This window comes from Salvelinus sp. IW2-2015, linkage group LG13 (genome assembly GCF_002910315.2).
Source record: "Salvelinus sp. IW2-2015 linkage group LG13, ASM291031v2, whole genome shotgun sequence".
In the NCBI taxonomy this organism is placed as follows: domain Eukaryota; kingdom Metazoa; phylum Chordata; class Actinopteri; order Salmoniformes; family Salmonidae; genus Salvelinus; species Salvelinus sp. IW2-2015.
This window is the reverse complement of record NC_036853.1, coordinates 17,454,451-17,467,155: the sequence shown is the minus strand read 5'-3', so window position 1 is coordinate 17,467,155 and position 12,705 is coordinate 17,454,451. Positions and strand designations below refer to the sequence as shown.

Here is a 12,705-nt window from a genome sequence, read left to right as displayed (position 1 = left end):
GCGTCTGTGTGGCTGCACGCGCCACAGTGTACAAAGAGTGTTCTGATGTGTGGCAGGGGGGTCTGAAAGTAGATTGATAGGCTGTCTACTTGCCTAGTGTGAGACAAATTCTGAACAACGTTGTCTCCACCATGATTGACACGTGACTAAGATATCAACAGTGTAGCCCTGGTAATTGTTTTAATTCCGCAGATAATAAATMATATATTTTCAGGTGAGGGAGAAGTGTGATGTATTGACACGGTGTTTAGGTCTGGGGTCGTGTTTCAGGCGCGTTGCTATTGGCTGATTCTGTGATGCGCGCCGTTGACTGGCTGTGGGGGAAGAGACTGCGCTCACAAAATAAACTGCCAGCCACATCACATGCACTCTTCTGTCTGAGGCGCGTTGAGTGGACATCGGACCTACTGGGAAAGTTGTGAACCGTTTTGGATTAATTGTTCTATTAGAGGAGTCAATTATTGACCAATGTAAGTAGCCTGGTATAGAGAAATGCATCATAAGCTACAAAAAACGCCGATTTATGAACAACGTGAGATCCATATTTTGTATGCTGACTGAAACTTCTCTTTTTGCAGGATAAAGTAATCCATTTGGAATTCAGACAGACACGATAAGAGCAATGGTAAGTTTATTTTGTAACATTTGCAACAAAAAATGTGCTATGTTATTTTATGTGGTGTGATATGAGTTGGAGAAACATGCTGGCACTGAAGTTCCCATGCATTTCTAACCGTTGTACAGAACAGTGTGCACGGGGAGTTTATTACGGTGAGCAGCCCAATGTTGTGGTAAACAAAACCAAATTATCGGTGCTTTTAACTCTGCTGCCCCTCCCGTGACAGTCAGGGCAGCAGAGAACAATACATAGAAGCTGACTACAATGGTTAACTATATGCTACAATTCGTTTGATAAATGGGAGCTCTCTTACAATTGTTCCATTTTATTTTGAAGGCCTGTCCTTTTYTAAAAACAAACTTTTGTTTTTGAAATTAAATAGTCTTGTTTGTCGCTTAATTCTTTATATATTTCTGTCAGATGCAATTGCACATATCTGYAAATCAGAATATATTTTAGCTGGTTACATGCAATATGGCTATTCAATAATGCGCTATTAATGTGTTTTTGATGAACAGTCAACGATCAATAATGACATACAAATGTAATTATCAACTATACATGCCTCCCTCCGACATCTGTGTTTTGCTCGGTGTTCTTCGTTCAGAGTGTTTCCTGTAGCACAGATATGGCCATGGCTTGGCCTTGAAGTCATCTCTTAGCTCAACCAATGACTGGTGCTCTCTACCATTGTTTAACAACACCACAGTAATGAAAGGCTTTGGAAGGCTGGAGTGTTCACTATGTGTCCCCCCCACATACTGATTTTAGGGTACTATTTTGATCTCCCTAAAGCTACTCGTACAGTAGGCTATGTGTTGAGCTGGGTGAGTCGGACCTCCACGCTATTGTGAAGGACTCTGCACATGTATGACCTTTCAGGGTTTGAAGCCCCTCTCTGGCCCTGTCTCACTCTGTCAAACAGAGCTTTCTTCTACAGCCAAATGGTTAAGTTGCCACAGCTGTGAAAACATCAGGGCATCCCCACTGGGCAAAAAACGGTTGAATCAACATTGCATTTTCTTGTTGAAATGACATGGAAGCAATGTGTTGACGTTGAATGAACATGGAAAACTGATTGAATTTGAAAAAAGTTAACATAACTTTTTTTATACCCAACTTTTAATCTAAATGCAATGACATGGTAACATTTTTTGTTGATTTCACGTTAGTTGACAACTCAACCAAATGTAAATCATAACTAGACAATGAAATGAGTCTGTGGCCAGTGGGTCATTTCTGCAGGCCTGGTCTCCTCACTGTGCCTGTAGACTGCACACTGGCCTGAGACAGCTGAGGGTTGGGAGTTAACACACATTGTTGGAGTCTGTCTGCTTAACAAGCGTGCTAAAAAAACATGGAAAAACCTTGGAGCTGTCTAACAAGGGAGAGTGTATCAAATTACATCATTCTGCAGCTGAGGAACATGTTTTTTGTTGCACAGGGAAAGTTATATATTTTTGTACACATGAAAAGTCCATTGTATACAGTAGGCTTTGTTAGCTACATTTACATTTTTACATTTAAGTCATTTAGCAGACGCTCTTATCCAGAGCGACTTACANGATGTTTTTCAGACAACAATGCTGTTTAGACGGGTTTGTTGCATCATACGTCATGTTGCTACTGTTCAAATCACGTATTTGGTATGCTGCAGGACCACTCAACCACACACATATGTGATCGTACATGTTAAAGGGTTTTAATTGTCTTTGCCAGCTCAACCCATTACAGGTGGTCTCTCAAACTGATGTCAGGTGAGTTTGGGGGACGAGGCCACCCTATTGGTTTACAGTCTCCTGCTCTCTTGTGTGAGAAAATGGGTTGTCTCGCAAACACTCCCCCCCGATACTTATCCGAGGTCAGCCAGTGGTCTGATAACACACAGCAGTACGGTGTTACGCCACCACTCTGACAAGGCCCGAGTCACAGCCCACTGGCCACTCTAGGTGATATAGCTATACGAGCGTAACCCATGACAGCCCCGTGTCATCATGTCGTGTCATGGCTGGACGTTTTTCACACCCAGGCAGGTTGCTGGAAATGACACACACACAGAGAAGGGTGGGCAGAAGCACACTTAAACCCAGTAAGATGATATCTATTCACCCAGTGTTAAAAAGCCCCCAGCTGATTCATTACCAGCTCACAGAGCAATCACTGTATGGGATCGGCCTAAGCGCTAGGCTATGTATCATTTATTTCATAATAACTGTGCAATAGACAATAATAACTCACTAGATCTGTCACACCGGAGTATAACAATTAGGCCAAAGTAACATATTCATAGGCAGGGGGCCTATTGCAACAATATGTTCTGGAGTTTCACAAATGGCCTCCAAGTGATCAAATGGAGGAAATGTCTTACTACAGCTACAACACCTAAGTGAAGTGGATTGATTTTAAAGTGTTGCCATGTCACCTTTTTACCTTGATGTGACAAGCTGGATTCAAAGACATTCTTAGGGCTCTATTCAATCTGTACCGCTGAAGTGATAGAACATGGAAAGGTCAATTCTGACATATGCAGCGTTTACTGTGAATGCAGTCTCTACTAACGCGGGAACATTGCCTTTAAATTGCAATCACACTAGCGCAGCGGTACCGATTGAATATAGCCCCTAGTCATTAAGACATCCCGAGGATGCTGTTGTAATGTTACTGAATGCTATTGGACCTTAATCTTGAGGTGATCTTAGGAAATGCCATTGATTTTTCATATTGATTTTTTGTAAGACTTTCAAACTTTATGGTCAATGATGTACTGGTAAAATAACAAAAACTACCATGATTTATAAAAGTGGCATTCAGACTTGAGATGATTTGGTGATGACTTTGAAATTAATCATACATGGGGTTTCTCACTCCCATTGTCTAATCCCACAACAGTGATGTCATTTCCTGCTAGACAATATGGGCCAATCCCCAAGGAATCCTGTAATTCTAGTGTGTACCACAGGATGTGCACTTCTAAGCTCCTCTAAGATTCATCAGTCTCTAGGCTGTCCAACTTCCTCTCTGACTTAAAGAGGCAGAGAGCGTTTCCCTGTACATCCTGTTCCCACAAGCCATGTTCTAATAAACTAAGGAGCACTCTGTTGAGAAACCTCTCCATAAAGCTGCTCTGAGGTTTGGGTGGAATGTGGTGGAGGTACGGCTGCAGAGGTGATCTCAGCTGGTTAGAATCTTGGTGCAGTYCTGGGTAGAAGCACAGGAAACTGTTTTAGCTTTTGGACCAGGAGTTGGTGTATGAACATTTCTAATACAAACTAGGATGGTGGGTCGGACTAACTTTAACATTCAGTGAAAATGAATTAGTGTCTGTAAAAGTGTGTAACATACTCTGTTATATATTTTATTACGTTCTCAAAACATAAACGGAGGAGACTGTCAGTTTCTAACCCGTTATCTCCCTGTCTCTCTAGTTGTGTCTGCAGGACTCTGAAGACTGTCTGGTGAACCAGATGCAGTACATGAGGTCCCTGCAGGACCTGAAGCACATGATCCAACCGCTCAGCGATCCCTCCGGCCGCTCCTATGCCATGACCCGTGCCTGCCAGCAGAAGACTCAGCAGCGGGAGCGCATGACACGCCTCCGTAGGCCCATCTCTGAGGCCAGCACTTACGACTCAGCTTGCTGCCTGGCCAGCCCCATGGAGGAGGAGCAGGAAGGGCAAAAGCGGCTAATGCAGGGCTCCCCCAGCAGTGACAAGAGTCTGGAGTTTGACTCGGGCTACTCTGAGGCGTCCTGGCAGGACGAGGATGTGGTGCTAAGGAGGACCAGGAACGTACGGGTGTCTAACTCCGCCTGCCTTCGCACCAACCGGGGAGTGGGTCCCGCCYGCCGGATCCGGCCCAAATCCACTTCTGACGCTTGTCTGGAGCGCTGGACGTCATTTGAGGCGAGCAGCGACCCGGAAGACTGGACCACGTCACTGCTGAGCCGCAGCAGGAACAGACAGCCCCTGGTGCTGGGGGACAACAGCTTTGCTGACCTCATTAAGAACTGGATGGACCTGCCAGAGTGTCCTGAGCCAGCAGAACTCAAGCCCCATGCAGGCCGGCGCCTGGCCAAGGACCTCCTGGTCAACATGAGGAGGAAGCTGGCAGGGATGTCTAAGAGCGTGGAGATGAGGGCCAGACCAGCAGACAGCACCAGGGTCAGCAGGGCCGCGGTGGCCCCCAAACGCATGTCCTGCCCCGTGGGCTTCCAGCCACGCAAACCCTTCTTTCACCAGTCCCACACAGGCCTGCACCAACTGGGAACAGACTTCTACCAGTTCACTGCTCTCATGAAGACAGGCAGCCGACAACCTATCATATGCAATGACATCATCGGGTACGTCTGATTGGAGTGATGTCACACCTACGGATTCTTACCACAGATTTACATAATGTTATTTAATTTTTTTATATGTGCTTTATGTTTAAATAATGTTGAAATTGTTACAATAAAAACATTTTTCTGTTGAAAATATTTTTTGGGGGACAGCAATAATTATTAACTTACAGGTTTTATTCATAAATAACTCATGAAATTAAATAACGCATGTTTTAGTTTAGATTCAGCTTTCAGATAGGTAGTGACATCTTGCCAAGAACAATGGCATACACACCCTTTAGTTCATTATTTAAATCACCTGTCAACTGACCAACATCATGGCAGTCAAAAATGTTGCCTTTGAATACCTGCCTATTTGAATACAAACAGCAGGGTGGGTGTTGCTCGGAAATGGTCAATTGTGGTCAATTGTGATGGATCATTGTTATTGGACACAACTGGTCTATAAGATGTGTCACATGATGCTTAGATGTAAAGGGAGTAGCTGTGTAAATGTGCAGCCATGTTGTAAAAACACAGCCATATACAGTGTTCAATGTATCTGCATATACACTTCAAACAGATTCGATTAGATTTACAACATGAACACATCAAATTAACTACAAACACAATTAAAGCAGCAGAGGATGCACTGAGCAGTTATTTTTTCTTAATCAGTCACCGAATCAACAAAACCGAATCATATCCCTCAACATAGGCCTATAGAGCAAAGCAGTGTATTTCAGAATAAATCTTCAGATCCAGCTGAGGGCTGGATGTTAAAGAGATAATAATGTGGATGAGGCCTAGTGTTAGGTAGGTCTCCACAGAGAGAGACTGATCTCAGAGGGAGAGCGAGCAGGACAGATWTCTTTACCTCTAAGGACACAGAGGGAAGGCTGAACACATCAGAGCTCCTGGCCTGGGTCCCCCTGGGAAGGGAGGGGTGTGTGTGTTGGTCATTTGACTGGCGAGAGATWATTTTTACTCCTTTTTCWCCCCAATTTTGTGGTATCCAATTGGTAGTTACAGTCTTTCTCACCGCTACAACTCCCGTACAAACTCGGCGAAGGTCGAGAGCCATGCATCCTCCAAAACACAACCCAACCAAGCTGCACTGCTTCTTGACACAATGCCCACTTAACCCGGAAGCCAGCCGCACCAATGTGTCGGAGGAAACACTGTACACCTGGCGTATCAGCCTGCACTGCGCCCGGCCCGCAACAGGAGTCACTAGTGCGCGATGGGACATGGATATCCCTGCCGGCTAAACCCTCCCCTAACCCGGACGATGCTGGGACAATTGTGCGCTGCCCCATGGGTTTCCCGGTTGCGGCCGGCTGTGACAGAGCCTGGACTCGAACCCAGAATCTCTAGTGGCACAGCTAGCACTGCCTGAGACCACCTAGCCACTCGGGAGGCCTATGGCGAGAGATTCTAAGAGCCTCAAACCACCCGACCCCCGCTATTCTAGCGCCAAGGTCCTAATCCTGCTCTCTCTGACCGGTGGATCGGACTCTAACTCGGCCTCATCGCCATGTTTAAATGTTTTGCCTGACTTGAATTACACCAGTGAACCAGTCCAGCAGACTCCAACCCAGCCGGCCAGGGCCAACTCATCTAATTCATATGCCCTGGTATACCCTCACAGCACAACATCCCAAACACAGACAAGACCTGGTATATCCTCACAGCACAACATCCCAAACACAGACAAGACCTGGTATACCTCACAGCACCAAACATCCCAAACACAAGACAAGACCTGCGTAATACTCCTCCACAGCACAACATCCCAAACACAGACAAGACCTGGTATACCCTCACAGCACAACATCCCAAACACAGACAAGACCTGGTATACCCTCACAGCACAACATTCCAAACACAGACAAGACCTGCATGCAAATACGATGATGTTTGCAAGCACTGCCTCAGCATCTGTCACTTGGCATTACCCAAGTTGATAACAGATAATGAAGTAATCAAAGCCAAGCAGAGGCCAGAAGGAGAATCAGCTCTCCAAATCACGCTCTAGCAAAGATCCCCTATCACCACTTCAATCTCTCTAACATTGCAGTGCATGGCTAATGGGATATGACTGTGGGACTGGACTGGTTATGTATGAGGGTACAGACAGCACAGGAGTGTGAGGCGTGGAGATCATTATCCTCAGTCACCTGCTCTGTGCTCCATTTCCTTCGAAGCCTCTGTCTTTCACATGGTGATAGTTCTGAGGGGTAAATGGAGCAGGGGTGATCTCTGTGGCTCACAAAGACAGGCCGGCCGGAAACCAGGGTGGAACCCAACACACACAGAACTTGATCACAAATCACAGGTGATTACAACAGCTACAGAGGTGAATAATTTAATCAAATACAAATTAAAAGCCATTGTTTATGATTACAACATGATTATAATAATAGAAGTGGAAAGCTATTGTTTATTTATCACAACAATGCAGCTTCTAGAAATCCATATTTTTGCCCCAGAAAGAACATGATCTGTGGCCTAGGTGCGAGACAACATATTACATACATTTCAACATCAAAATGCAGCTTGTTTTAATTTACTAATATAATTCAATGGAGGTCCTTTCTTTAGTGATCTGAGCAGATAACTATGAGGCGGTTAGGAGTGTGGCTCTGTTAGGGCTTCTCAGGCTTGTCCCCTTTTGATGACATCATCTGAACAGGTACCTGATGGGAGGGACCGTCTCACAGTCCTCATCCTCGGCGAAGGAAGGGAACATCTCCAACATGTGCAGGTGTTGGGGGACCTCTATCTTGGTCACCAGGCTGACCACACCAGACACACTGCCAAGACAGACCACAACACACACATCGACAACAGCCTTTTGGTGACTTTTAGAAGTCATGACGTCTCTAAAACAGTTATTAAACAATACTCCTTAGTCGTACATCTTACTTCAAAAGAGAATTGATAATTATATCCCTGGTAGAAAATCGGGGACATTAGTATTTTTTGGTGTGCATTTTATTAAGGATGCCCATTAACTGTTGCAGAAGCAGCAGCTACTCTTCCTGGGGTCCACATCCTTTGTTACATTACAGCGATTCAGAAAAAGCAGAAATGGTATAATAAACTGAGACTACATACTGACTGTGTCCTATAGCTAAATGGCCTTCAGACCAAACCAAGGTTCTTCATGTCATCTGGATCTTTAATACTGCTCAATACAGCCCACTAGGCATGTAAACACAGGACGCTGAATAGGGGCCAGGGCAGGGCCCCACAGCCCAGGATGTGGCTCCTGGAGGGGACATTTGTCAAATGAGGCCTACTGTCCACACTGACGCCCCCCCTACCCCATCTTCCCCTTATCTACCCTTAGCTTCCTCAGGCCAGGCACTGGGCTGACACTGGGCTCTCCAGGGACTGAGGTGTTAACATAAAGCCCAGGGAGACATACGCTGTGTATCAGGGGGAACAGCGGGAAAGGGGAGGAGGAGGCTCAGAGAGGTAGAGGGGGCGAGTGTCAGGAAGAACAAGGCATAGACATGGGGGAGCGGGGGAGAGACAAGAAACTGTCTGTCGTTTTACAAAGCTAAGCAGGATRTCCTGGATCTGATTAAAGGGCCTGTTTCACTGCACACGTTCAGGGAACCGAAACACTGCTCTGTTTGTGAATACAGGGGTGGAGTAAGGACCTGAGTATACATATGTGTGCACATGACTGAGCGAGTGAGAGAGAGAGCGTCATAAGTAGAGTGAGTTATTGCAAGCCGTCGGGTGTGAGGAGTTGCTTTGCGTATTGCTATGTGCATACCTTAACAACATACAGTAGGTACTGCCATGGCAAGACKACAGGGCATGGCTCACTCTTGCTCCTTTCCTCACAGAGCACAGGAAGCCTACAGACTAGGAAGAGCCATATCTCAGTCAGCAGTCACTAGTGATGCATGTGACAGTGTGGAGATGAGTCCCTCCTTTTCTGAGGAAACAGCAGACAGCCATTGCCTGCTAAACAAACATCAGGGCTGCTGCATGTGTGTTTATGCCTGGCCTGGACATAACCCTGTTGCCAAGCTCTTCCCACACATGTTACCCCACCAGAAGACATACTAAGGTATGGTGATAATGTCTCGACTGGGRCAAAAGCTTTGTTTCAGGACATACCTCTTCACCAGCCTCTCCGTGTGATTGGAGCCAACATCGTACAAGACAGCATTCCCATAAAACAGGCCGGTGACCTCCAAGTTGTATGTTTGCTGCAAATTAAACAGTAATACCACATTACATTTAGTATCATGGAAGTAAATGCACAATGTTCATTTTAAAAAGTTTGATTTCCTTAAGTTCCTAATCAGTTTATATAGGTCAACATTAAACAAGATCCAATGAAAAGAGTCTTTATAGAGTCCTATGGTCCAGTGGGCTACAGCAGTCCGAGGATGAGCCGTAACCTAAATCGAACCCTGCAGCTCAGGAAGTGTTGCAGGGTCTCCAAAAATAAACCAGRAGATCTCAGAGTCAGGATGTCAAAGGTTAGGGGAAACTGAAGCAACTTTGTTTTTGACAAATGTTATTTTCTGCCTCAAAATAAACAGTGGGAGGAATCAACAAGCCAATCCTTTGTTTAGGACAGCTACATGTGTACTACACAGCTTGTGGTCGTTGTGATGAGACAGTACAACTGACCTGTTTGTGTGGTTGTCTCACCTAGCTATCTTAAAGGTTAACTGTCCCCTTACAAGTAAAACGGGCCATCAATAAGAGTCAGAAACATACATTCTAGTGAAACCGTGGGTCCAAATGTACTACAAAGTGTAAATAGGAACATTTTGGTCATAAAGTCAGTCAAGTCCAAAACTGAGTTTTGTGAGTTCGTCATGACTAATTGGTATGGATTAAGAGCATGTCCACTTGCCCAGTGTTCACTAACACGAGAGAAGCAGCTGTGTTGATTGTGCTCTATAAGCTGCACGCGCTCTATCCAATCACAGCTCCCAGAACCTCCAGACAGTGAGACAGACCTGCCCATTACGCAGCGCCTCAGACTTGTTTACATAAGACAACATGTCGCTAATGTTAGGTTGAAATAACCCCTGGGCCTAAGCCCTTTATGGAGTGGCCACTTGCTGATGTGTTTGATAGTGTCAATCACTCGAGTCTGCCACTTTTCTGGGCAAAATGAGAATTGAGACGATTACAGCGCACTTCTAGCCCAACTGCATCTTGTCAATATTACCAAATTATTTTGCAAGCATCTTGTCTCCCCGTGACCTGTTTTGTAACATGATTCCCTATGAAACACTGCTAGATAGACACACACTGGTAATAGCGAGAATGTTGTAAAAAACGAAAACGCCACCCAAACACTGACCTAGCCTCTCCCCAGTGACCTGATATGCTGATTGTGGGCTGCTCAATGTGTCTGCTAGCTACTACTTGCTAGCTTCACTAACAAACCGAGTTGGAACTTAGCTAGCAAGTGATTTTGGGCACTGATAAACAGCGTGTAGCTTGTGCTTTATTTACAATAGTTTGACAGCAGATAAGGAAGCTGTAGACATGTTATTGTTCTTGGGAATCAGTCCTGCGCGRGCAGCCAGACTCAATAGACTGTATGCAGTGCACTGACTCGTTTTTCATGCACAACTTGAGAAATAATACACCAAACAACTAGCTAGATGTAAAATTGTGTGACTAAGGCAAAATGTATTTATCTAAGATGAATTTGGACTATTTTAAGTAAGTGACTATTTTGAGAAAAAGCTATYTTGCTGCCACGGTGCCTCAGGAGGGACAAACAGAACTTGCCAGGGTACGATATGCGAACATGACACACCCACATCAAGCCACATCCCCAAGACAACTCTCGTTTGGCTTCAGTCATGGCCGCTAGCATTTCTTAATGAGCAATCTTCAAAACGAGGCCAAATCAGGTAGTGCAGTCTCCCTTTAAGACAAATGCACTAAGTGTAAGTTACTCTGGATAAGAGTGTCTGCTAAATTACTCAAATAAAAATGATACCTCTAGATAAACCCCTGCTCTAACTACTATATGGATTGTAGTTTGTTTGGAAAGGACAAGTGACATTTTAGAAACACTCTGGAATTGATCAGACGCTGACAGTCAGGGAGAAAAAAAAGAGGTAKATGCAGACAGGATCAGAATGCCTACAGCCACACAGGCAGGCAGGAAAAAACACACACGCACACTCAACCCTTTAGACTCAATCACCTGTAAAGGTATTGAATAAATCTGTAGAGAGAAAGACTGGTAGTGCGCATCACTCATTGACAGCCAGATGAGCCCCCCATCATAACCTCTCCACTGCCCCCTCTTCACTTCAGTCCCATTGTGTTTGAAGAGATGAGGGTGACTAGGTTCGAGTAAGCTGTCCCAGAGYAAAACCCTGCACGTTAGACTTTTCAATGGTACTACAGACACATGAACAATGTTTACTGAACCAAAAATATAAACYCAWCATGTAAASTGTTGGTCCCATGTTTCATGAGCTGAAATAAAAGATCCCAGAAATGTTCCATATYCACAAAAAAAGTATTTCTCTCAAATGTTGRTCACAAGTTTGTTTACATCCCTGTTAGTGAGCATTTCGCCTTTGCCAAGATAATCCATACACCTGACAGGTGTGGCATATCAAGAAGCTGATTAAACAGCATGATCATTACACAGGTAATGGGGACAATAAAAGGCCCTCGAAAATGTGCGTAGAATTGGCATGCTGACTGGAGGAATGTCCACCAGAACTGTTGCCAGAGAATTGAATGTTKATTTCTCTACCATAAATCTCCTCCAATGTCGTTTCAGAGAATTTGCGGCCTCACAACCGCAGACCACGCGTAACCATGCCAGCCCARGGCCTCCACATCCAGCTTCTTCACCTGCGGGATGGACTGAGACAAGCCGCCTTGACAGCTGATGAAACTGTGGGTTTGCACAACTGAAAACGATCAGAAACCTTCTCAGGGAAGCTCATCTGCGTGTTCGTCGTCCTCAGCAGTCTTGACCTGACCGCAGTTCGGCCTCGTAACCGATTTCAGTGGGTAAATGCTCTCCTTCGATGGCCACTAGCACGCTAGAGAATTGTGCTCTTCGCGGATGAATCTTGGTTTCAACTATACCAGGGAGATGACAGACAGCGTCGTGTGGCGTCGTGTGGACGAGTAGTTTGCTGATGTCAARGTTGTGAACAGAGTGCCCCATTGTGGCGATGGGGTTATGGTATGGGCAGGCATAAGATATGGACAACYAACACAATCACATTTTATTGATGGCAATTTGATTGCACAGAGAAACTGTGACAAGATCCTGAGGCCCATTGTTGTGCCATTCATCCGCCGCCATCGCCATTGCCGCCATCACATCATGATAATGCACGGCCCCATGTCGCAACGATCTGTACACAATTCCATGGCCTGTATACTCACCAGACATGTCACCCATTGAGAATGTTTGGGAGCCTTTGGATCGACGTGTACGACAGCATGTTCTAGTTCCCGCAAATATCCAACAACTTTACACAGCCATTGAAGAGGAGTGGGACAATATTCCACAATCAACAACCTGATCAACTACATGCGAATGAGATGTGTCACGCTGCATGAGGCAAATGGTGGTCACACCAGATACTGACTGGTTTTCTGATCTARGCCCCTACCTTTTTTTTTAAGGTATCTGTGACCAACAGATGAATATCTGTATTCCCAGTCKTGTGAAATCCATAGATATGGGCCTCATGCATTCATTTGAATTGACTGATTTCCTTATATGAAC

At 45.1% G+C, this 12,705-nt stretch overlaps 2 protein-coding genes across 3 annotated transcripts in view; one reads left to right on the top strand and one right to left on the bottom strand.

Moving 5' to 3' along the window:
- The first annotated feature begins 349 nt into the window (after nt 1–349).
- On the top strand, nt 350–5,096 carry LOC111972221 (PAK4-inhibitor inka2). Of its 2 annotated transcripts, XM_023999147.3 has the most exons (3): nt 351–470; nt 579–625; nt 4,045–5,096. In XM_023999147.3, exons 2-3 carry the CDS (start codon nt 623–625, stop codon nt 4,966–4,968), a joined length of 927 nt encoding a protein of 308 aa, XP_023854915.1. In that variant the 5' UTR covers nt 351–470; nt 579–622; the 3' UTR covers nt 4,969–5,096. The 2 variants fall into 2 exon arrangements, with proteins under 2 accessions (XP_023854917.1, XP_023854915.1); XM_023999149.3 differs by lacking the exon at nt 579–625 and having other exon boundaries at nt 350–470; nt 4,057–5,096.
- A 2,196-nt stretch (nt 5,097–7,292) lies between these two features.
- Nucleotides 7,293–12,705, bottom strand: part of LOC111972220 (ubiquitin-like modifier-activating enzyme 1) — a 79,705-nt gene continuing 74,292 nt past the window's right edge. Inside the window, 2 exon segments of the mRNA XM_023999146.2 lie at nt 7,293–7,756; nt 9,081–9,172. Of these exon segments, the coding sequence (XP_023854914.1) occupies nt 7,624–7,756; nt 9,081–9,172 (225 nt within the window). The 3' untranslated portion in view covers nt 7,293–7,623.